Source organism: Parus major, chromosome 1 (genome assembly GCF_001522545.3).
Source record: "Parus major isolate Abel chromosome 1, Parus_major1.1, whole genome shotgun sequence".
In the NCBI taxonomy this organism is placed as follows: domain Eukaryota; kingdom Metazoa; phylum Chordata; class Aves; order Passeriformes; family Paridae; genus Parus; species Parus major.
Window position 1 is genome coordinate 73459624 of NC_031768.1, and position 26503 is coordinate 73486126.

At 38.3% G+C, this 26503-nt stretch overlaps 1 protein-coding gene across 11 annotated transcripts in view; it reads right to left on the bottom strand.

Moving 5' to 3' along the window:
* GRIA4 (glutamate ionotropic receptor AMPA type subunit 4) overlaps positions 1–26503 on the bottom strand; it is a 216440-nt gene that overhangs the window by 69684 nt on the left and 120253 nt on the right. For all 11 annotated transcript variants that reach the window (XM_015621207.2, XM_015621218.1, XM_019006143.1 and 8 more), the window contains exons 4-7: positions 22019–22203; positions 5309–5362; positions 3189–3347; positions 1233–1400 (exon numbers count right to left, since the gene is read on the bottom strand). In XM_015621207.2, the coding sequence (XP_015476693.1) occupies positions 1233–1400; positions 3189–3347; positions 5309–5362; positions 22019–22203 (566 nt within the window). The remainder of the gene's footprint in view (positions 1–1232; positions 1401–3188; positions 3348–5308; positions 5363–22018; positions 22204–26503) is intronic.

Below are 26503 nucleotides of genomic sequence, written 5' to 3' on the forward strand. Positions count from 1 at the left end.
GGAAGTTTGGCCTGAGCTCATGCATCTTTTTAGCTCCCACTCCACTGGATTAAAGGTACAAGTTGAGTATATATGGCTCATCAAGGTCAACTTAACAACCTTAGCCCCAGCAAAACAGTTTACCATCAGGGAAGATAAGACAGGGCTGATATGGATAGGGCTTGAAAGGGGTGTTTTAAAAGCATTCAAATGAAGAAGGCCAGATGTGAAGCCTTACAATTGGCTGTGGCAGTTTCCCACCACCTGTGCCTCAGCTGAATCCAGAACACTTTTTCTTTCTCTCAGTATTTTGTCACTGAGGGATGCCCAAGCTGTGGTCCTTGTCCCAAGGAAGTTGTGGCCATATTGCTGCTGGTTTTGATTTTATCAGGATCTGTCCATGAAAGTCTCATGCTGTCTGCCTGAACGCAGAAGCCTGACTTAATGTTTCTCGCAATTGCTACTGATCTGTGCATCTGCACAGAATACAAAATGCTTGATTTCTCTCCCTGAGAATCAAGATGGCTTGAAATCACTTTTTCCCTCTGTCCATTTCTATCTCAGCTGATTTTTCTCCAGGACTGAAACCTTGGCTTCTAGGCAGAGAGCTGCCAGCTCTGTCAGCAGTCACTTCTCAGAAGTTTCTCCCGAGTGGAGTCTGCTCATTTGCAATGATTTAAATTCCACTGCAGGATTTTTATTTTCTTTACTGTCCCATTCAAAGGAAAGGCTAAATCGTCTTGACAGAGATCTGGAACTTTCTAGGCATCCATATTCATCAGGAATTCAAAAACCTGACATCAGAGAACAATAGCTCTGGGTTATTTCTTTTTAAAGAAAAGAACCCCAAAACTACCTATGTGATTTCCCTGGGAGAAGTCTACTTTTATTGAAGATGACAGAAACATATTTGAAAGGTTATATTATGTGGTTATACCTTTTTTCTTAAATGACAATATCTGTACAGCCAGGTTATTTGCAGTAGTAACAAATGAATTCAGCAGTGCCGTGAAGGAAGTTCCAACTATCTCAAAAGATCTAACAGTAGCTTCAAATAGCAGTAGGTCCTCTCTGCCTTCATTCCAAGCTACAAATCAGAATAACCTGAACAGCCCAGGCTGCTTCCAATTTCCAAGTGAAAAATAATTTTCTCTCTCCTATTACTACCTTTGTGCATACTGTTTTGCAAGTCACATAGTGTGAAACTGGCATCCAAAATTCTAAAAGATCCCTGGAATAAAGCCTCCTCTTACCTGTTTTAATGTCCTCTCCATATCAATCCCTTGACCCCATGGGGCTGCAGGGTTGGCAAGACAATCACCAGCATTTCCTCTCCTTGAAATATCAATTTTCTGTCTTCTAAGATTACGGAAAGTTTCAGCCATCACAAGTACTCCATCATATGTCAATGCAGATGTATACTAAATAGATGGACAAACACAGCCCTTCAGAGTTGACAAAAAAAATCTGCTGTTTCAAGATGATTCTAGTTTGATTTATTATGCAGCAGCTTCTACACCTTTGTTTAGAAAACAGCTCTCCTCAAAATCAAAAGCAATTTAGTCTAAGGGGTAAATACAAGACATTTCAGTAGGTACAGCTTTAAAATTGTATTTCATAAGGGTAGAAAAATCTGCTTCTTAAGAATTAATTATAAAAAAAAAAACAAATTAAACTTGAAATATTCAAATATTTTTTTTTTTTTTCTCACTTGACATATACAATATGGAATATCCCCATCCACCCAACTTACTCAAAAGAAAAGAAACAGTAATTTGCTGAGAAAATATAACTGAAAAAATGCACAACTAATGCCCAGCCATCCAGGTTATTGGAACTGTTAAGAATGATCAATAGTAGGTTCTTCCTATCAGAAAACCTGTGTTGGCTCTCTGCCTGATACTTATCCTGAGCACTCTGTGTTTCTACACTAACAACAGCAACTGCTTTAGGTTGATAACATGCCAAATGAAACATTTAGAACAAGGCTTCACCAGATGTGAGCCTGGAGCCACATAGACAAAGGGGAGTTTTCTCAGGATGGTCCTCTGATGAAAACAACACATCAGGAAAAGTTGTTCACATGCCCAGGGCTGCTATTGATATGCTCTCTAACTTCCAAAATTCAAATTCCATTATTCAAATCTAATTTCCTTCCTTTCCTTTTTCTTGCAGATTATAAGGTCTTTGAGACATGATTTATCTTTATAACCTCAAATTTTGGTTATCCCTAGATGAATTATGTGTGATTCCACTTAATCATGCTGACTTCTCAGAAGCAGACAGAATAATCCTGGTTTTGTGGCAAGGAGTCTTATAGAGAGAATTTCTCCTGTCTGTAACCAGTAACTGGGGATGTCTGCTTTCCAAACCCTTGATTTTTGTTTTTTTGTTTTTTTTTTTAACATACATTTTTGGAATTTCCCTGAATTCTATAGCTATGTCTTGTATTACCCACGCTGACACTTTGTCTAGATTTTGCCAAGCTCCCAATGTCCAAACCAAGGGAGGGCTTGTTGCTGATCTTTGCATAGTGCCAGCACAAAGGGGCCCATTTTCAAGCATGTCTGGTATGCATCAGTGCATATAAAAGCAGAACTACTTTGATGAAATCATATTTACAGCTGTGCTGTGATTTGGCTGCCAGAAAAATTATATGTCAAAGAAATATTTTCTTACCAGTCTTTGAAGGATTAAGATAGGGAAACACTGGGATGGGATTTAACTTTAAAATCATGCCTGAATGTGATTTCTATGTGAGGTTTTGAGGTGGAAAATTTCCAGAGGGAACTCCGTATGAAAATTTAAAGGCAGCAAATTTACAGTTACAGTAATATCTCATCCAGAAGAATTCATCTGTCAGGAAAGAGCTGCACTCCAAAGAAACCTAGATAATTAGACTAATTAATGTAAATTTTATTGAAATTAAGTTGTCAGTTAAGCACTTGACCTTTAACTGCTGTCAGTAAAGGGGTGAAGTTGGAGAATAAGTGACAACAGACATTCAAGCACATCAGCAAAATGTGTTGCAGTTTTTGTTTCCACCATACAAATGTAAGGATAGGCATGATTAATGGCCAGTAACAGCAAGATCAACTGCCTTCTCCTCTGCCTAAATATTAAAGTCTTCATTCATGTATTCAACAACATTAATCAGAAATTAGAACACTGGAGTGGTATCTTTGGTAGTGTTTCAGATCAGGGAGTACCTTTGGCGGGGTCTCAGATCCTGGGTATTCTCTCTGGTCCAGTTTCTTCCAGCGCTGCATCAGCTTAGTTACCATTGGGGTACTGAAATCCACTAGCTGAAATCCAGTCACATTGGCTCCTCCATGCATGAATCTCTCCAGAGAAATATCTTTGAATCCCTAGAAAATCAATTTAAGATTTTGTTTGCCCTCCTACACCACTGTGGGTCCAATCTGTTCTAGGTCAGCACAGCAGAATAAAGAATGTACAACAGCAGGGTTCCACTAGAAGGCAAAATTTAAAACCAGAGAATAATGTTGAACCTTCATTCATAACTTCCATTTGTGTAATAAAGAAAAAAAAGCCAAGAAATAAATTTGCCACATTATTGCTAGGGTGGTCTTGACAGCTAAGCAACGCATTGTTGGGAATGGCAGACAGTTTTTGAAGAAGTGCCTTTAGCAGATCAACTGAAAAATGCCTGAAGAATATTAAAGGCTTAATCCAATTTCCATCAAAGTTGTCAGACTGGAATAAGCACTGTACTAGTGCTTTAAAATATGCATCCCTCTTTTTTTGCATGTTTAAAAAATGAACAACACTATTCTGTAAATACATTTACTCCAGGATTCATTGTTTAGGCTGCAAATGAGATAATATAAGAGACATTAGAAGGCAGAGACAGCACATGAGAATCAAATTGTCAGTGCAAGGAAAACAACATCAGAATAACACTTCTGTTAAATAGGATTGTGGTAGTTCTTAGATTTGTTATATATTGAAAATCTAGAGTTAACCCCAAGACTCTAGAGAAGATAAAGCACATATACCTCCTGACTTCTTGGTTTCTCTGGCAAATCTCTTCAGCACAATTCTCTACTAGGATTTGCCTTTAGAGACAGAACTGAACTTCAATAAACTGCATAACACAAACTGCTAAAGCACTAAGAAGGAAGCATAAATCTCCTCCTTTCCTAGCTGCTATGTCTAAGGCTAGCTCAGAGGTATCTTAAATTTTTGTAAATTCCTCTGATTGATATTTATCAGTGAAAACACAAGTGAAAACACAAATCTAGAAATATTGAGGAAAACAATCTGTGGGGTACTGGGCTACTGACCCAATATCCTAGGGGAAATCACTTGTTAAGGACAGAGATTTGATTCATGTCCTAAAGGGATACTGACAGAAAATATAAAAGGTGATGCATCAGGAAGTCATATTACCCATAACTGAACATACAGTAGATAACAAAGTGTGCCCCTGCTGAAGTAGATCAGATGTGCCCATCTCCACTGCATACCTCAGTAGATGATTACTGCAACATCCAATTCCTTGTTTACAGCAGTTACTTTGCATAAGAAAAATTATTTGTGGAACTATAAAATTGTAATGCTGAAAAATCTAATTTATAAGACTTAAGAGTACAGACATCTCATTTGAAACACCTGAGGCTTTAAAAATAATCTGAAGTGGTACTAAGTTAAGGTTCAAGTGCAGCAAAGCACAATAAAATATTTCACGTCAACTAAAATTCCTTGAGGGAGAGTAGAAAGAAAGCAGTTTAAAGCATGCATTAGACTCTGTCCTACATTCACTGTGCTTTGCCAGGCAGGTATTTTGGCTTAAAGAATGAGTCATTTAAATAATAAAATACTGAATTTGCTCTTTCTTTGCCCTCTTCTGAACATTAGCTGTGTGAATGCCCAGTTTAGCTTTAAAGTAAAAATACTGAACTAGTAATTTGACTGGAAATAGCTGATCTTACCGGAAAATAAATGTTCCCTGGGGAATGTATAAGAGTTACCTCTAGAATTCTTATGTTACTAATAAAAAAAAGATGAGTCAAAAGTCACTTCAGTTCTGTAAATTCTAATTCAGCTTCAAGATACACGTATCAGTTCTTTCTCCTACCTTGATTTTGATAAAACTTAAGAGTATTACTTACTATATTTCTGTGCCCTCCATATCTAGATGGCTGAAATAAGAAACCCAAGTTCTTTTACACATCATAAAGAATGTATTACCTACAAGCACATATTAGAGACAAATGGGAAATGCTGTCTGAAGTGCTATAACTTCAAAGTAAAACTGAGTGTTTCACTTACCGAGCAGGGGTATAATTCTAGAAAAGTATCTTACCAGGTTGGCAACAATATAATGGTATCCTTTAACATGCTTTCCCACGCTCACAATCTGTGGGAGAGAAGTAAGACAAAAAAGGAAAAAAAATGTCATGCTGTTTTCTCTATAAAGGTGTTTTCATAGAAAGTTAGATATAAACCAAAATATACAGCGCCGGTAGTATAATGTTGGGAGTCTTTTTATAATAACACAGCTATAACTTTCCAAGGGCTTAATAATGGGAAAAGGTTAAAATTACAGTGAGTAAACTAAAGAAGTGGTAATCTGAGTGCTTTCTGTACTGAAAATATTACTGTTGTATACTATTTTACCAAATAGAGCAATTATCTATGGGATACAAATTCAGGAGGAGGAGATCTCACATTAGCTAGAAAGCCTACCCACTGACTTACTTTGTTGTTTGAAATCAGTGCAGAATTTATGAATGAAACTGGGGGTTCATCTCTTGGGATCAAAGCTGTTTTCTCCTGACATGGTCAAATACTAAGAGTGTTATTCAGCTCTTAGTAAAACACTAAAGGCTTTGGGAATTGGCATGAGTAAGGACAGAGCAAGGTTATCTGAGTGTTTAACCAAAATATAGCATCAAGGGATGCAGAAAAGACAAAAACCACTATATGGCAAGATCAACCAGAGGGTTTAGACAAAAACTGTGTCCACTTGCATGCAGCATCAATGTTATTGCAATTTCTATGATGAATTGAGTATCATTTAATATGCTGAAAAAAGAAAATGAGGTAATATTTTTTCAGCAGAAAATGGTGATGATAGATGCATTGCAGATTAAAGCTGCTTTTATTAAAGAAACTAATCACTACTAATAACCAGTAACTAGTAACTGAAGTACATGCAGCTTGCAGTTAACAGTATAGTCCTTTGAATTCTTATTTTTGATAGTCTACCACTCATTCAGAAAAAGTCTGCATGCAGCTCAATTTTTCACCTCTCCAGAAGGCATTTTAGTTTCCCTCCAAATGAATAAATAAGACACAAGCAAAAGTTTTCCACAAAGTGCAGGTTACTCAATAAGTAACAAGAAGCTTGTGGATCTGCTTCCTTTCCTGCTTTGAAATCTTAGCTCTAGACTCTGACTGAAGAATTGACAACTTCCCGTCCTTAGGGATCACACCTCATGTTCAAAATGTAGTACAAATATTCACTATCACTTGAAGCCCTTTTTGCCAGTAAAAAGTGAAATAAAAACACATTTTAGAGATGAAGAAATGCTGAAGAAAAGACATCCAGGAATTCATTACCTAAATCTAGATTAAGACTTGGAAATACTTGATTCTGGACTCTGTCATTCCAGTAAATCAATTCCCTTTTGCAGCAGAATGGATGGGAAAAATCAAAGGGATTCAAGTAATTCAAGTAATCCAAGTATGTGGTCAAAATTGTTTTAATTTTGTTTTAAAATTAAATTTAAATTGTTTGAAAAACACCAGGAGCTCACACCTGTGCCCCACTGTGTGCATTTTCCAGCCCAGGAGGGACTGATAAGAGACTGAGTGAGATGAGCAACACCCCATGACAAGGACTTTCTGAATTTGCCATCTCTACAGAACAGCAAGAGGTTTTATTTAATATTATTCATTTTCTCATGTTTGTGAATACTTTTCTTGTTAAATAAACAATTATTTCCACTTCTCTTGAAGGAGGTTTATGTCTCCTGAACTGGTTTGCTTTCTAGAGGGACCCCTTTGGAAATTTCCTCCCTAAATTTGCCTTAAACCAGGACAATAGTCTACAGCTAAAGTTCTTGTATTTTAAAACCAAAACATGAACCTAAAAAAATCCCAGAAGACACTAAACAACAAAGCAATAACCATACTGTTACCCTTCATACAAATGAATTTTAGACTTAATGAAACTCCCAGATCAGTGATTTAATACCATTGCTACCATTTTATTGTGGGTGGCAGAGAGGGAGAAGTCACAACTTTCCCCATTACAAGCTCAACACATGTGAGGAGGATACTGTCGAGTAATTAATTTTTCCATATAGTAAAAAGTTTCAAGTCCTGGCTGGGTCAATGGCTTCAAAAGGAATATGATCCCTGATCCCAATAAAACTTATATATCTTATATACTCATTCAGCACTGCATGGTAAGGAAAATATTTGCCTCCCTGTTACATGGAAACTGATATAGGGTAAAAACATGACATTTTTAAATACTTTTCTTAAAAAAAAAGTTTACAATTTTAAATGTATTTCAAATAAATTACATTTTTAAAATAAAAAAAATTATATATATTTTAAAATTTTAAATAACAACATTTAAATAAAATTTTCATTTATAAAATTCATCAGAACCTGAAAGTTATTAAGTGGTCTGACATAATTTAAGACCATAGAATTATAGAAGGGTTTGAATTGGAAGAGACCTTAAAGATGATCCAGTTCCAACACCTCCCAGATCTTTCTCCTCAGATCTGTTCTTAATCTATTCACCCTCCCCTTGGGCAAATCTCCTTTTGAGATTTATTTCAGTTCTGTTTATTTCTGCTTGTTCCTAGGAAAAGCATGTAGATACTACTGCAGAATTCCTGGATTTGATGTGAATAATACATAATATTTTCGAAAAACCTGAAATTTGACATTTTTATTGTATTCTCTCAAAGCTTGTTTCATCGGGTGAGTGACACAAGTACACAGTTATGTATCATGTAGCTGTCTTAACTTCCCTTATAGTCAGTGGAAAGAGCAGGCACTTTGAGGAAATGATTCAGCTTATTCTAAAGCACATGTATAAAACTAATTAGACAGCTTGTGCCCTGGAAGTGTGTATTTTTCTGCATTGACTAGAAAAAGAGTTGATTAGGGGATTAGCTCTGATGTAGACACCTACATTTTATACCCCTAATGTTAACTGAGATTAATTTCATCCTAAAAATGTTGATTATGTAGCCAGAAAAGAGAAGTAATGGTTTCTATTTTCAACCAAGATTGGGTACAGTTCTGTTTTTTAATTTGGAAAGTATTACAGCTATTGATCACACAGACTTTGAAAACCAGGAATTGGTTATAGTTTAGGGAAAAAGTGCCTGCTTAGTGGAATAGTTTTCTGTGAATGTCATAGTTTTGAACATCCAAAATACACATGCAGTCACCTTTCTTTCTCAAATACTCAAAGCTGCAGATTTTGATCTACAAAATAGGAAAGGATTTCTTGGTACCTGAACCACCCCCTTTTGCTTCACTGCCCTGAGAGACATTGAGGCAATGAGCTTAAGTCTCTTTGTAACAGGGGAAGGAACTTGACAGCTACTCAGCCTGGAATGTGAAGTCTCTCACTTTCCTTCTCTGTGCTTTAACTGGTTAAGAGTGGCTAAAGTTTTGAGAGATGAGACCTCAACCATTCCATTCATGTAACAGCAGATACTACCCAGAACCCAAAGCAGGCCTGAGATTTTGTCAGATGAGAGAGTGCTCAGAAAGCCTTTCCTACAGAAGTTCATTAAGTCAGGGGGCACTTTAAAAACCCATGTACTTCCTTGTGCACCCCTCGATTCAGACCAGAAGGTCAAGTTCAATCACAGAGGGAAGGTAGAGTGGCACTGTCTAACATCCACATTAGCAAACAGGGCAGCTTGTGGGATAAGATCTGTACAGCAAAAGTGTTGGTGCTAAGGAGCTGGCACCCATAGCCAGGATTTCAGGGGATTACAATGGACTCCCTCTAGCCTGGTCACCAGATTGAATTTACACACTTCAGGGGACATCTTGTTTAGCATCATCCAAACAAAAAAAAACCCAGTTCATGCATTTTGAGCCTAACCTTGATGTGAAACTCAGGAACCAGGAGATTTATTGCAAAAAAGAGCATGTTCCAGCTAAGATACTCTGTGTTCCTGTGGGCTGCATCTTCTTAGACAGGCTCTGAGCATTTGTGAGGCAGGCTGCAGATTCATGCAAGCCAAGGCTGAGCAGTGAGAACTGCCTTCATTTCAACAGCAAGGTCCTGGAAGAGAGGGCAGTGCTGTCACAGGGACCTTTCGTGGCTCTGTCGGGGAGCTGCACACAGCATCCACTGTGGCCAGCTGTGAAACCTAGCAGGGCTAAGGCAGCAAAGCTGGGCTGTGCCAGCCACACAAGCAGCAAAACGCCAGGAAACCGCTGATACAGTAGGTCAGGGTCATGGTAGGTCAGGAAGAACCCTCTGTATGTGAAACTGTGCTCTTCACTGCTTCAAGATGCTCTGATTCAAAACTGTCCTAGTGCCAGCAACCCGGGGCAGTATGCAGTATTTACACATTAGGCACACTAATGCTTATGTGCTAGGCAGTACTTCCTCACTTACACATTCTGAACATCTGGTTTTGCTCTGTACTCCCACTCTGGCTTCTTAAACACCACACAGACATAGTGCACCTGGCTTTTGTCACAGTGGGAGCTTAGGGTGACCTCAGCTCGCTCAGGGAGATTTTAGGAAGAAACTCCTGGGAATGGTAGATTTTGATTCTTTGGGGAAGGCTGAGAGCAGGTGTAATCAGGATGCTGCAGTGGCTTTTGCATGTTGATTTGCTGGTTTTAGTTCAATGGCCAAGGTGACTTGTAACTAGAATTGAAGCCTTTTTTTATTTTTATTTGTAAAATTGAAGAAATTATTAAATAATCATGAGTATTAAGAAGAACAAGTAAGAAAATATCCCAAATTGCAATTAACAAGGAAGACAACAGTCATTCCATATACTACGCTGTAGTCACACTAATATCTCATTTTCTGTAAATGAAACAGAACAAAACAAAACAAAACAAAGCAAAAGTGAGTTATTAAGGCCATTAGGCTATCAAGTTTATTTCAGAATCTAACACAATTTCATTTGTTTGGTTTTTTTTTTTCCCCCAAATATTACTGCTTATGTTAGCATCTGCAGAAAGGTGAACTTCAAAAAATCCCAAAACAGCATTAGGATCTAATCACATTATAAAATGCATATACATACAAGAAACTAAAAAGAACAGTGCATCGTGAGAATTTTTAGTTGCTAATCTACTATAACAATGATGAAAATGCCTTATTTTGATTTCAGAATTCCAATGGTAATAAAAAGTAACTAGAATTACATTGACTTTAAAGTTTGGTGAAAGCAGGGCCAGTGGGATCCAACTCAGGTTTCTGACACAACACTGTAACTTTACCATACAATACTGTTCTTTCAATTTAGCTGAACAATAGCCTGGTCTAGGAAATTCAGACGCTGTTCTACTATTGGAAAGCAGGCTACCAGTGTCTGCTTTGATTATTTTCTTTTTTTTTTCCTGTGTGTGGCAAGGTCACTGACTTTGATAAAACCATTTGTGCACTTGCATCAGCATCTGAACAGAGAATCTGGCCCCAAGTCATCCTCTGTTCTCTACTACTGTGAAATGGATATTGCACATAACTCATTTTAAAATAATGCTAAACTTCTGTAGCATGAAATGTCCCTCGTTATGATTTACAGAAGATGGAGGTCAGTACAGCTGAAGTGAAAAGGACTTATTTTCAGTTAAATCTCTTCAAAGGGTGATAGCTGTGCATTGCCAATTGGACTTTAACAAAGGTTTTCCTCTTTGCTATTGTGTCACAATCCACTGCCTTAAGAAAAAGAACACCTGCAATAAAATGAAGCCTGTCTAATGCAATATAAAAAGAGAGGAGACTTGTTAAAGACAGAAGATTGAGACCTGACCTGAAATATTGCAGCAGAATGGCTAAGATATAAACCACATCTGAAGTGGGATTTTATACAATATCTGAAGCCAGGATAAATCTTTCACAAAGCCATAAAAAAAGCAATTGAGAAACAAGCCTAATTTTAACAACTAGTGCTCAGAAAAGGGCATTCTTATTGAGGAAAGTGTGCACAGCCACTAGAGAGGATGCTAAGGAAGGCAGAAAACAAATCAGACATGGCTCTGTCTCTCTTGTGAAGGCAGGTGCTGAGCTGGAACAGGGATGTGCACACCTGCCCTCACACGGCTGGGCAGAGAACGCTGCTTCCCACACAGACCCCGTGCTTACTGCCAGCTGGCAAAGCAGAGAGCCATGTGCAGTGCAGGAAGCTGCTGGGGAAGAAAACCTGGAGAGGTGGCTCAAAGGTCATTAACCAGTGCCTTGAGCATGGCTAGTTGCTTCCTTCTCATGGTAAAGTTGTTTGCATTCAAAGCCTACTGCTATCCTAAATAGGATATGCAGGCTTGTAAGGAAAAAGGAAGTGAGGAAAGGGATGAAGGGTGTAAGATGAAGGCCACTTCACAAATCCTTTGAATCATGAACATTCACCCTTTGTCTCCTACTGCCTATTTGCTCTTTCAGTAACTGAAATAACTTATTTCTCATGTCCAAACCTCATCAGTTGTGTGCTGCAGTAACAAAATGCATTCTTATTACTGTGCAGTGTGGGACTGTGTGCAAAATCCCAGCTGCTTCACAGAAAGGAGCCCATGCAGAGCTCCTCCTGGCTCTGCAGAGTGAGGAAACTGCTGGTGGCAGTGCCGCCAGGCTGTCTCCTTCCAGGAGAAGAACTATCAGTTTGCATTGACATTACAGTGTTGCTTAGAAGCAGCTCCTCACACCTCTAGGGAGAAGAAAGCATGGAGAGTAAAGAATGATGAAGAAAAGGCACTTTATGAATCTTCTATTCCCTCTGGGGCTGAGATACGAAGACAGCTGCTGCTGTGTCCCTGAAGTGGTATGAAGTCCAACTATGCTGCTACCAGCCTACACTACTGTGTGCTGTGCACATACCAAATTCTTTGGCTAATGATTTGCTCCTGTGGTTCTGTGGGAGCAGAACTAAACCTGCATTTTATTCATGGAAACCTAATAGACATAGGGGAAAACTGCAGACAGCCCATACTGTTTTGGAAACAAGAGATGAAGAAATCTGCATTATGCCACCAAACTACATGTAAAAGCCATGCTGTCTCTTGATAAATACTCATCTGCATTGTGCTAGTGATCCTTTGTGCCAACACATCTCTGTGCTCATGAAAAATGGGGAAAAAGGAATGTTGGAGCTAGTACTCTGTGTAACTCATGTGTTTGGCTAATTTCTGCCTTCCCTTATTATGTTGTAATTTATTGCAATACATCGTTTTAAGTTATTATTGTCTTAAATTAAGTATGCTAGTAATCTAAATATGATTTGCAAAAATGCCGAGTGATATCTTCAGTTAGTATACACACTGGAGACTAAGAGAAGAAAAAAATGTTTTTAAAACCAGCCAAATTGACAACTTGATCCATTTAGAGAAATTCAGCAGTCAAACATTACTTTTTCAAATTTAGCACTCCTGAGACAAAATGAGAGGAGATGAAGAAGGAGGGGAATATCTTGGCTTCTGTCCTTTTCTTCACACACACATGGATCTGCTTTCATTTTGATGGTAATACTAACTACTACTACTACTGCTACTACTACTGCTAATTCTACTACTGCTACTAATTCTTGCTGTGACAACCTACTCCATTTTACTTATCAGAGAGATTTGGTTTTCAGTGCAAACACATACATGGTATTTCTCATATCTCTCGTATCTTTCAACATACCTCAAGGCTCTTTAAGGCTGAGGAATAAGCAATGTCAAACATCATCCTGAACAACTGAGCTAGTTAGACAGCTGTGAACAGCATTCAAGACACTGGGCAGCTACTTCCCTATTATGCTTGTTAGTAACAATTGTTAGCTGTTATTAATTAGAGTTTATTGGCTTGCAGTTTTTACAAGATTAATGATACTAGTACTTCGTGGCAACTTTACGTCCATGTGTAAATTTAAATATTACAGAGGACAATGTAATTCTTTTCATTATTATGTATCAGTTCAGCTGTGTACATTGAAACATTAAATCTGTGCCAGATGCTCCATAGCAGTTTTCACCTCTGTGTTTAAAGGCAAATAAGCCCTGGATGAGCAATGAGGCTTGATCAGAGCACATACAGAGCACATACAGAGCTGAGGAAAGTGCTCGTCTACTGGAAAACATTCTATTTAATTCTTATGGGCTGGGGAGAGCAGGGTGCAGGAAAAAACCCTCTGGAATCAGCCTGTTTGGTACACCAGGAGCTAGACTGATGATCTCTGACAGAAAAACTGATTCACTATGCAAAATTCAGAAGAAAATGCTGTTCACAGTGGGCATTGGAAGGCTTTGAACATACAGAATGCTGAGGTTTCAGCTTTGTCAGATGGAGGCTATGGGAGAGGATGGAGCTGCTACAGACAGAAGGAGAAAGGAAATCCATTGCCATTCATGCAAAAAGAAGAAACATTTATTTTCTGAATATAGTTCTCATCATGTGGATGTGTTTATGGACATATGTATAAATATAGAAACAAACACTGTCATGTTATTGCATATGAAAAGCTCTAGAAAACAGAAATTAGGAGTAGCAATATTCTCTTTCAGAAAGAAGTAAACAAAGGTCCTAGGCAAATGCAATTACAGTTAGCTTGTGTTTTCAGCTTGCTTTTCAGAGCTTCGCATGAAGGTCATTATGGAGGCAAAATTAAATAGTATTTCTGGTAAAAATCTGCCTGAGAGGGCTATTGGAAATAAGGAAGAAGTATCAGACTACTTAGTAGCAGAAAATGAGGAACCAAAATGCTGGAGAAGCACCTGCCTGGCTTCATGATGGACTTTTTAGATGCAGTCACACAGCATAGCACAGAGGTTGATCTGATCACCCCAGTTCCTTCTGTCTGTTTCTGATGCAAGCACATTACGGGTTTGCAAGATTCAATACAAGATAATACACAGTTCATTCACTCAGGTATTTCTATCTCAAGAGCTGCCTATAGGTGTGTAAGAAGAGTACTGTGAATCAAAGGAGCTCGGCTCTGTACACCTGTGTCTTATTTCGTGCCTCTCAGCCACAAAAGCACAAGCAGGACACCAAGCACAGCAGGACAGGCTGGGAACACACTGGATAGGAAGAGGCCTTGCCAGAAAGCTCCTGGGCTTCTGGTTTGAGTTTTCCATGGGCTGGTCTCTCACGGCAGAAAAAGCCAACAGCCTCTTGGACTGCACTGCCATCAGGTCGAGGGAGGTGATCCCACCCCTCTGCTCAGCTCTGCTGAGGCACATCTGCAATGGGCCCACTGCTGGGCTCCCCTGTACAAAAGAGACATGGACATACTGAAACAGGTCCAGAGAAACACCACAAAGGCTATTGAAGCATCTGTCATATGAGGAGACACTGAGAGGGCTGTGACTGGAGCAGCCTGGAGAACAAATAGCTCAGGCAGATCTTAGCAGTATCAATAAACACCCAGTGGGATGGTGTAGGGAAGAGGGTGACTCTCCCTTGAGGTGTACAACAATAGGACAAAAGGCAAGTGACATAGGTTGCAACACAAGAAATTACAGATAGATATGAGGAATTTATTTTTTTTTTCTATGAGGTAGTCAAGTAGTGAAACAGGAAATAAGTGTTATGGGATCTCCATCCTTAGAAGCATTCAAAATTTGGCTGAATGAGTAACCTGATCTAAGGCTGCCCCCTTGAGCAGCAGGAGTGATCTTCAGAGGTGACTTTCAACCCCAATTATTCTCTTACTTAGTTTGTGAAATAGAACTGTTCATGCCAATACTTCACGGTTTGAATTTCAAAACCAGCTCCAAAATATCTCTGACAATGAATCCCACTGCTCCAAGTGGCCAGTCTTCCTTTTCTTCTGGTATCTTATTTGCTCTGCAATGCTTAATATGTGCTGACAATAGGAATTTGGTCAGAAAATGGGACAGTGGAACAAACCTAACGTCTAATTTCAGCACTTCATGCTTTTGAAAGCTTCTTTACATCATTTTAAATGTCCTTTTGGTATAGATTATCAGAAAAAATTTAAAAATATTGAAAGACCAGAAAAAGGGGGCTAAAGTATTTATAGTTAATAACACTATTCCTCATGATCTAAATTACTCCTAGCTTACACTTTTCAGTGTAATTATCAAATGTGTTTGGAGTATTGACTGCATTGTATACCTGAACACATTTCTGAGCACTGAACAAACTATAAGAAATAGCTGTGAGATCAGCTATGGCTGAGCAAATGACAGTATGCTGCTCCAGTAATAAGAGCTATTAGTCTCTGAAGAAGTAAGAAGAGTAAATACAGTGGCTGAACAAATATAATATGTTTTCACTGAAATCTTCAAAATTATTTTCTGTGATAGTCTTCAAATCTGACCTCATTGTTTGATTACACTTCAGCATTGCTTGAAAAACAGTGAAGAAATAATGGAAGAAATCTATGATGTGTATTTACTGAAGGTAAAGTATCCCAATTTAGAATCCTAAAGATTTAAAGAATCCTAATTGAGTGCAAGTACAACCTAGGAGAGAGCACCATGACATTTCCTTAAACGTGTGTTTTTAGCTATATATTTTTATCATCTTTCCTAAGGAAATCACTTTTCTGCTACTGAGCTATCTCTGGGTCTGTTTATCGATTTTCCAGTAAAATATTTCCTAACACATGTGGCAATTTCAGCTATATTTGAAAGGAAGACAATATCTTTAAGATACTTTCTAAGACATCTAAGGCATTAAATCTGTACAGTTCTTATTAATACTGGCTGTTGGGTGGAGAACAGAGACCCATCTTTTTTAGCCACCAAAAGGACAGGAAGCACCTGGACACTACACCTCCTGTCTGACAGCACATGGCTTGCACATGGGTACTGACACCTTACACACATCTCTTGCTTAGCCATAGGAATTGCCTTTTCTTTCTTGCTCAGCACACCTCTTGGATGAAAAATTTTATGGTGCTTGTGGAGAGGTGGATTTGGAGAAAAACAAAGCCCACAAAAAACCAGGGGGATATCACTTGTTTTAGTATTTTTGAACACCACTCCCATCGGTTGTATGTAGTTTCTGGATTGTTTCAGATTGTACTTATAAAAATTAAGCAATAAGTAAGTACTAATAGGGATAAATTTCTGTGGGAAAAATATAAATTAAAAAAAATCATTATTTTGTTAGACTTGGAAGCCTGACTTGGGGTTTCATAACTTCAACTTAAATAGGTGTGAGGTATTAATTTTGTTTGAACTTTCTCAGTAATAAATAAACCCACTTTTTTTTTTGTTTGTTTGTTTTTGTTGGCATATTTATTTTGGAACAAGGATTCTGCATTTCAGATAGAAATTCTGTAAATACATATAAGTTTCAAGTAATAATTTTCTAATTTTAGCATATACCCTTCAGCCCTAGTCTGCCTTGACTTCTGTTTTTCACTGAATGAGCAAAAAACAGAGACACTATTTTTAAAAAGCAGGAAGAAAAATGAAATGAAAAGAGGGAGTAAGAACAGAAACAAAACTCTCAATGAACAGTTGTGTGTTTCTTGCTGTGCCGTATGTGGCAAATGACTCCTTTGGCCTGGACTGCTCAGATGCTGTACAGCTTGCTGCCAGTGTTAGTGGATTAGTTGGAAGGAACTGGAAATCATTTTACAATGGGCTTCAAGCATTCGTTTCATCTTAAGCAGAAAGTTCTTTGTATTAAATTCATGGGAGCACTTTAGAAACACAGCTTGCAAAGAGGAGACACAGAAGCAAAGAATTTTCCATCCCTTTCACTGACTTTCATCCTTTCATTCAAACAGAATATTTTTGTGCTTTTAAAAGACCACCTGCTGAAAGTGCCATGAAAAAAGGGATGTTGGTAAACAAGGACACAACGGTCCTTGACAGAAAATGAATCACTAGAAATGCATTCTGCTATATAAGCTATAGCTGTTACATAAAACTGTGGAGATATAGTTTTATCCTTCTGTGTCTTTGTTTTAGCTCCCTTTTTGTAATCTGCAAAGGTAATGGTAAAAAAAAAATAAAAATCCCTAATTTCATGCCTGTAGGGAAACAGGGCTTTGCCTCTGTCTTTAGTCACTTATGCAACACAAATAAAGGGCTATCCTGGTTTATGTTTTGAACCAAAAACTTGTTGCATGTTGTTTTTATGGCTGTGTATGAACAGATGAAACAAAAGGCTGGGTAAATAAACTTGGAATCAGATTTAGTGAGATCAGTTACCAGGTTCTAGAACGCATTTTGTTAAGCATAAAAAGTTTTCTATAACCATTAAGAGCAGATGTGCTTTCTCCAAAATGGAAACATGCTTTCTGAAAGCTGTGTGGAAAGCTGACATGGAATAGATCTTTGTAAGACTACAGAACCCTAGAATGGCTTGAATTGGAAGGGACCTTAAAACTATCAAGTTCCAACCCCCCTGCCATGGACAGAGACACTTTCCATCTTATTTTGACTGCTCTGGGGGCTCCTGCTGAGCAGTGAAACACACTGGTTTTGGGTTACTTCTGCAGGCAAGCAGCAGTGGCCACATCAAGCACTGAATCCCCTGGTGTGACAGACTGTGGGGCTGCCCCAAGCACCAGCACTGCCAAGGCTGTCCTGAGAGGCCACGGGGAGGGAGCAGTCCAAGCCTAGAGCCACACCACCCCAGCCACACACCAGGACTACACTGGTCAATAAAATGGTGCAGGCCTGCTTCCCCTTCCCAAAGGCAAATCGTGTACATCACTTAAAGTGGGCAAGTAAAAAAAACACTTCTGGCAATATGTGTGGTGTCTTTCAGAGTCTGGGATGAAGGATGGTAAGGTCTGACAGAGTGTAAAGGATGAGTTTCCCTTCCAGGTAACAAAAAGGTTTTCCTGATTATGGTTGTTTTAAGCTGTTAAGAAGGTAAGGAGTTCTTTCACCATCATGAGAATAAAGGATGAAAAGGAGCTAAAATTATCTTGGTAGGCTTAAATTATAGTGGATTATTAGTGTAGGTGGAGATCTGCTGACTCGGGCTGAAGACACTGTCTCTCTTACTGATCACAGGGGCAACAACTCTTTCATGTGTGCAGAAACTGATGTCCTGCTTCAGTGCTATGTTTAAACAGGGCTTTGAGCTGAGCCAGGCCAACAGGCACTAACACCAAAACCACGTAAAATGTTTCCAATAATCCCCAAATACCTCCAAGTCAGTCTTGTGTGGGTGAACATGACCAAAGAAGAGGAGCACAGTTTTATTAAGAAAACCATCTCAGTCTTGGCATGTCCTTGAGAGGTAAGATCTGAAACCTTTGCTGAGATGCAGACAAGAGGGGGAAATCCAAGCAAACCAGATACAAACCCTTGAGTGTAGGCTGAATCCATCTTCTGGCTCTAACACAATGGCAGCCCTACTGTCCCTTTCTAGAATGGAAATCTGAAAATCAAACCCCATTTCTCTGTATTTCACCATAAAAAGCAATACAGATTTGGCCCTGCCTAAAATATCACAGATAAATAAAACCTAAAGGGAAGATCTCATGATAAAAAAATGCACATCTTGGATTGTGCATGGCGGGAGTCTGGAATTCAGATACATCACTGGGTTCCAGGAGAGAACTTTTCTGCGAAGACAAGTCCCAGCTATAGAGTGTGGGGGATGGTTTCTACACAACAATGTACATGGGGAGGAGAAATAAATGAGAAAAACTAATAAACTAAGAAATATAGGGGGGGAAAAGGAAATGGGAAATGGTGACAATAAAGTTGTACAAGAAGTGAGGAAACAGCAAGGTGCTGTTTTTCTCTGCTGGAAAGTGAAGAGGGCAGCGAACAGAAAACACCAGGTCAGATAAGTGGGCAGCAGGCAAGGGCAGGGGAGGAACACATTAGCTCACTTCTACAACACAGCCAGTGAAAAAGCCTCCAGTCTTCGTTGCTTGAGATACACAGCCATGAAAAGTGTGAATGTGTATGTACATGGGCAGTCAGTTGAGGAGAAACCCACAAACCCACAAGCCAGCTTCCCTCCCTTCCTTTGCGTAGATTTAAGGGCAAAGCACTTTGAGTTATGGTCTCATTACTGAGATTTAATTACTTTTCCTAAATGTTCTGCAGAACATTTACTTGTACATTGCAAAGTATTACAGTATAGTCACAACTTAGGCTCTCAATTACAGGAAAACTAGGCAGGAAAGAAGTTGAGTTAATTAAGACTCACTGAAGCTTAATCAATTCCTCGGTGTATGCAGGGAAGAACATGCCAACTTTCAGTCCATCTGTGAAGCTGTGAAGCCACCTTACCTGTCTGCTACAGGTTATTAAGGCCCTCAAGCAAAGGGAAAAAGTCAATGGCTGATATTTGAAAATGGTTGTTGTTTTGCATTTTCTACATTGGGCTAATTTCTTTTTGCTAATTTCTTCATTCCTGTCTTTTGACAAATAAATGTTTTGGATCTGAGACTGCTTCTGACTGCCTATCTTCAAAGCAGCATTTGATCTTTGAGGGTCATATTGGAACCCCAAACCAGCACCCCAAGATCATTTGTAGGTCAGCCTGTCTAGGAAGACCAGTACCTTCATAGGGTAAAGCTGCAGCTCTTCTGCATACTTTCTTTATCCTGGCTGTAATGCCATTCCTGCTTTTACAGTGACAGTCTTTTAGAGGGATGGAGACAATCTCCAGGCATATGGGGGAAGAAGGGAATTCACATGATACATGACTTCCAATTTAATTAGGTCATGCAAAAATAGACACATATATGTTATATATGTATAGAAGGTGACTACTGAGAGAAGAAAAAATCTGTAAGCCCACAAGCCAGTTTCTTTCCCTTCACTAGCACAGATTTAGGGCAAAGCTTTTACACTTAGGAGCAAATAAACATAAGCGGAAGTACCAAAAAAGCTCATTTCCTAGGTAAAATTTATCCCACCCAAAATTAGAGAGTAGCCAGATAAATCACTTCCTAAAAGTGATACAAGTATGCTGCATGTAAGGTGTTAGCTCCTACCCTCAACTCTCCCTGTGCAGTTAATGCAAAAACAGCTCAATTAGCTTTAAGGCTTGTCCTGTAGAGGTGTGAGACAACCTCACCATGTCTGATTCAGCCTGTTGTGGCCACGCACTCCATTTTTATTTCTTAGCATGCCTGCATTAGCTACCTATTTTAGGCATGCAAAATCCAGACCTGTATGAACTGACTATGCAGTCAATCGACTGGCTGCCGATCTAGAAGGAAAATAAGTAGCAGCTCCTGGATGAAAATAAAATGTACACGTGAGATCAGTGAGATCCAAACATGTAGTCGGTGACTTAATTTTCCTTTGAAACGGAGTGGATAGTCAGTAGGAACACCTATGCAGGATGGTGGGTGTACTTGAAGACTTGTGGCAACAGAACATACTTTTTTCTATGTCACATTTGCATGCCATGTTAAAGAAATCAGGTAACATCAGGTGCACACACGGAAGTGAGGGAGAAAATGTTTTTCTGAATGTAATTTAGAAGACCCTCACATGGGTGTTCTGTTTAATGTAGGCTGAACTGGGGGAGGATTTCATTATAAGCTGTAGAAAGTGTGTGTTAAAACATAATGGCAATAGAATAAAGAAGGATATAAAGGCCCAATGAGTATCTGTAGCAATACGGCATTGTCTGTTCTTTTCTTGGCAACAGTCATAGAAAAAGTCCTTGTTATATCAGCCACACTATTAACTCTCAGTTTCTGTCTTTACCTTCAGTATAGTCACATTTCATTGCCAGTGAAAGCAAAATTGATGTATACATGACATTGAGTACTATTTTATGAATTTCTGTATCAAAAATGACATTGAATTTTTCAGTGACTTCAGAGGCAGATGCATCATGAATGGTTTTGCAACAAAATCTTCAAAATTCTCTAATGCATTAACCAAGAGAAGCAGAATGGTGGCAGAAGGTCCAGCACCAGCAGATGGCATTCATTCCCTGCAATTCCTGCAGCAGCAGGAGGCACTGAGCAGTGAACCTGCACCACAGCAGTGCAATATGTGGGATCATAAGAGATGCAGATAGTTAACCATAAGTTATTTTCCTGTCATTTGGCAAAATTTTTCTTTCAAAACAGCATTTATTTAATTTTTTTTCGTAATTTAAGAACTAGCTTACATGTAAATACTATATAGAGACAGATTTGCCACATCAGAGCAGCAGTGAATTTGATATTCACTTTGCACACTGGTATAGGCAATACCCAGTGCAAGCCAGTCTGTTTGACTCTATTTTCTTTCCCCAGTAGCATGTTTCCATGAATAACTGATAGAAGAACCTGACCTCTCTTCCCATTCAAAAGCACTTTTATTCACTGCTCTTCGTGTTTCTAAATAGCCTGTTAAGGTGCTAAAACTATCAGTTTAAATATTTGTAACAATAATTTTAAAGCTTTTTATGGCTAGAAATACATGACCTATGCTATTTGGCAAACAGAAAGAATAATGGATTCAAAATAGATTTCTTTTTCCCCCTCAAACAAGGCAGAGCTTTACCCCCATGAAGGTACAGACTAAGAACACATGGCAATTCAACAACACCACGTTGTTCCAGTAGCCCTCTGACCCAGGAGGCATCAGGCAGGGAGGTGCTGGGAAATGGGACCAAATGTGCAGCTGCCCTGACTGTACAAATGTACAGCTGCAGTGCTTTTTGCCACCAAGGTCCTGAGGGGGAAAGGAGAAGCTCCCTGCCCTGACTTGCCAGCTGCTAAGACAAGTGTTGTATATGAAAAGAAAATGGAACAGACAAGTGGACATACAAATATAGGTCCATGGAGTAAAAAAAAAAAAAAATCAACTTAAACAAATCAGTTTAATTTCCAGAGACAAAATGAACAAAATGCAATCTCATCTGGAGTTTCAGTAATGTGTTTACAGTAACATTAAAAGCATGTGTTACCTGTTCTAAGAGATTCTGAAGCCTCTCTATTTCACAGTCTATTACAAATTTCTTTTCTTGCCTTCGGTCCAGATCTTCTAAAAGCCGCCTGTAGCTGGCATCGTTAAAATTCTCCACACAGATGGCACTGACTTGCCAGCTATTTTGTCCTGCTTTTTCCATAATTGCTTGAAGTATTGAATAACCTAAAAGAGAAGGATACAATACACTAGTAACACAATCACTGCGTTTTTTGAATAGGAATTGTCCTTAATCAATATTATGTCCTTTAACATATGCTCCTGCAGGGAAGGGAATAAGAGAATATTTGAATCCCTACCTATGCCGCTTGTCATGATCAGCGCACAGTATGCAATTAACAAAATTTACAATCGCTGTGATCAGAAGGCTGGGAGTGAGCATTATGGATAATCGTCATATGATTCATGCACACAAACTCTTCCACTCGAGCATTCAGCTTCTCAGATTAGTTTTGTACAGTTTTTATATCTGGGTATTTCACGACACAGCAAGGGAAAATCTGAGCTTACTCATTCAGCAGAAGTATTTGCATACCACAAAAGCATTCAAGTGCCTTGGTTTGGGTTGCTTTTTTTAATAACAACACTTAATCCAAGCAGCTTTTAATGCTTCCTAGCGAGAATTCTTTGTTTAATTTAATTATACATATGCATTTATATGCCAGTATGAATAGAAATTATATTGAACTATTTCAGAGCTTCCATATAGCTTGAATCAATGTATGCAAAGAGATTAGAGGTCAATGAATGAAGGGCACCGGAGAAGCATTAACTGTTACCACTGGCAGGATAATTGCTCTTTATCAGTGCCAGTTTTGGTGCCCCTGTGATGTCTTTGAGGCTGTTCACAGATGGGAAAGGCAGTGTCCTGTCAGAGGTCTCCCCCAGAACCTGCAGGGCAGTCTCAGGCTGCCCTGGACCACCAGCCCTTCACCTTCCTCCTGCTGGGGATGTGCAGCACCGAGGCAGCAGGGGAGCTTATGACATGAATTAGGACAGCTTGCAAACCTTGTCTTGACTTGCTCAACCATCCCCTGAAGCAGGAAGCATGTATTATTCTATTTTTCATGCAGAATAAGTGTGGAATTTGTTTAAAGCAATGAAGATTGTACACCTCACACCCAGAGTTAATGTTTAAAGAAGACAAAAAGAACAGAAGGACAGATATGTTTCTCAATGACAAGTTCATAAAAATGACTCAATACAGAGAAGGTCCTCCTGTTTAGAACCACAACAGGATTGTGGCTTTTAACTCATTAGCTGTCACAATTTTCCCCACTACCTTTAAATGAAAGATTTCACCTCTTAAAATTTTTCCTTAGTGATGTGGTTACCCGCTGGTAGCCTCCTTCCCTCTTCAACAAGAATGTCCCATGCCCAAGTGCAGTGACCCCCAGGTGTTATTTTAATGCATTTAAAGATGCCACTGCTTGACAGATTCCCTGCAGAAGAACTATGAGATATTCCTACAGATTCCAAGAGGAATCTTTGTAAGTTACACTTCAGAAGGAGCACATTTGAGTGCGTGGTTGCTAACTAATCAGTTAGCAGAAGACCTACAACAGGACCAAAATCTGAGTTTGCCTCCAGTCAAATAAAACTAGACAATAGTGTTACTAGAATATGAAGCTTTTGGACACATGAGAAACTAACCTTCTTGCAAATCTAGGAGTAGCTATTTTTCTACTGGCTCCTATAATATTTGCAGTCTTTGAAATATTAACTTAAAATACAACTTTTTATATCCTTATGACATTATGCACCAGCACTCCAAAATGAACATTAGGTTTTTTCCCCTCCAATTCAGATGACATAGTTTAGATAAAAATACTAACAATTATAATAAATACATAAAATGCAGAACATATTTTATAACATAAATGAGACATTTATTTTATGAAACAGTATTTTATTGCAGGAAATGAATTCAAATACTCCATGTATTGAGTATTAAAACATTTCTGTACTCAGCATATATTTTTAACCCGATGAATGTTATTTTTTTTTCAAAGAACCATCAGCTTTACTGTTAATTGCTGCGTAATTATTCTGCTTTTCCTGTTGCTATATTCAATCTCCTTTTGCCTGTAATTATCTCTGCAAATCATGATGAGATTCTTTCCCAAGCATTGTATTTCTTGCTTCATTTCCTATTCATTTCCATATATAGACATATATTAAAACCACTCCAATGTTACAGAGGTTCCTGCTTCACTTACACTGTAACTTTGACTTGATCTTTGCTACCAAGGCAGTCAACATTTACTTAATTCATCTTCCTGACACTAATTAACATTTTCTTTGATTCAGAATGAATGGAGTTTGAAACAGCAATTGACATTCCCTCCTTCCTTTCTTATTTCACTTGGACAACTTCACTAAGATGTGTTTTGATCAAACCGGTAATTTATCCCAGCACAAAGCATGACAAATATCAGACAAACACATAGAAAACCTTTTCTTCTATCTTGGATCAAGGTTTCACTTGCCACATTTCATTAGCAACTGCCTTCATTTAGGTATTTGAAGCTTCTGTAGCTTCTTGACGGTAGCTGGCACTTCAATGAGGGTTTTTACATGGAAGCACAACACAGCTAAACAGCACTAAGTGGATATGGTTCTTCTCTGTCAGAAGAGTTCAGAATCCCTGTGCAAGTCATCAGTGGCATGGTCATCTATCAGTGTGCAGGAACAATTTTTAATATAACAGGCTGACAAGAATGAATAAAGGCGTTCACAGGCCCAGCTGGATAAAAATTAGACATGCTGCGGAGAATGCTTATTTGTCCAAAATAATTGACCACAGCTGACAAGGAAAAAAATTGGTTTCTGCAAACATTTTATAAGGCAAAAACCTCTGAAACTAACCTGGGATAATTCTCAGAAAATGAATGCTGCATTTCTATTCAAGCAAAATTCCTAATCCTTAGAAAGTTGTTTGCCCAAGTAAAGACAGCAGACATGAATATTATAGCTGTCATCTAAAAGGTATTTATTTTCTGTTTACCTGCTGTTTATCCTCAGTTATGCTACAGACAGATGAATGATTCATTTTCTGTAATACATTCCCTTCCATTTATTGTGAAATACTATTTGTTGCATAAAAGCAAACAAAAAATCCCTAGGCTAGCTCATATCAACTGAGCTGCACAATACATGTTCTTCTAAACAATATAATTTAGGAAATTTTTACAACTAATGCCTATAAATATACAAAAGTAAGATAAATTTTCCCACAAATTTTTATAGTAACTCTTCCTCATCAACCAATTCAACCTTGAAATGAAGATAACTAATTTATTAAAAAAGAAAAATGATTCTGCCCAAGCATATCTTTGAAGCCTGGAAATGTGTATCAAAAAGTTCCTGGTCCTTCACAGGGTTGCCTATTTGTTTGTTTGTCTGTTTTGTTGTTTTTGTTTTTTTTTCAATTAGTAAATCTATGAACTAAATAAAACATCAACAGAACTTCCTGAAAGCTCAACTGAAGTCCTTTCCAAATGCAAGGACATTATATGCAAGAAGGACTTATTTTTCCTCTTTTTGGGACATTATTCTGGGGAATTTTCCTCAAATGACCTGTGACCAGAAGTCTGCCAACTGATTTTTATAGGTCATTGCATAAATGTAGATACTAACAGCTGCTTGAGGACCAGTAATATCAATTCCATCTCAACATCTTGTAACCCAAACATCAACAGGGTAAGTCTGTAAAGTCTTTGTTTTCTTGATCCCTTTTCTCCTTGATTTTCTGTTCTCTTTGTCAGGTGGAATTGTGATGACCCACCACACTGCTATTTTCTTTTTTTCTTTTTTTCCAAAAGATAACACACAGTTATAATGTTGGGGAAAAAAACTCTATGAGCACCCCCCTTCCTACCCCCCCAGTCTTAAAAATGAAAATTTACTTTATTTGGTTCCTAGAAAATCAAAGCTGGAGATGTCTACTGCAAGAAATCTATATACTGGTATTGATACTACAGGTAAATACATTACAAGCAAAATCTCAGATTTTTTAAGCCTTCTCCTCTCAACCACTGGCATTTTTTCATGAAAAAATGCATAAACCTTGGAAAAATAGCATATGTGCACCTGGTGCTGTAGAGATATTAGTACTTCTTCAGAGTCAGATATCTTCTGGGGGCCAAAGTTTGTAAAATGGGAAATTTCATAGTCCAGGATTCCTCCTCCTCACTGCAACATTTCTGTAATTGGAGCCTTTATACAACCCTCCTCCACCCAAGCAGATGAAATAATGAGAAAACCTTTTGATTTTAAAATTTAAGTTACCTTTCAGGTTTTTTTATTTGTCTTCAGCTAGGCTTTCCCCTAAACAATTTCATTTCAGCAGGCAATGATTTATTTTCATTTATTTCAATTTAAATAAACTTAAAATCTGATATCTAAATATTTTCAGCATGTTCAGAATAAACTAAAGAGATAGAGGAGGACCATCTTATTTTTT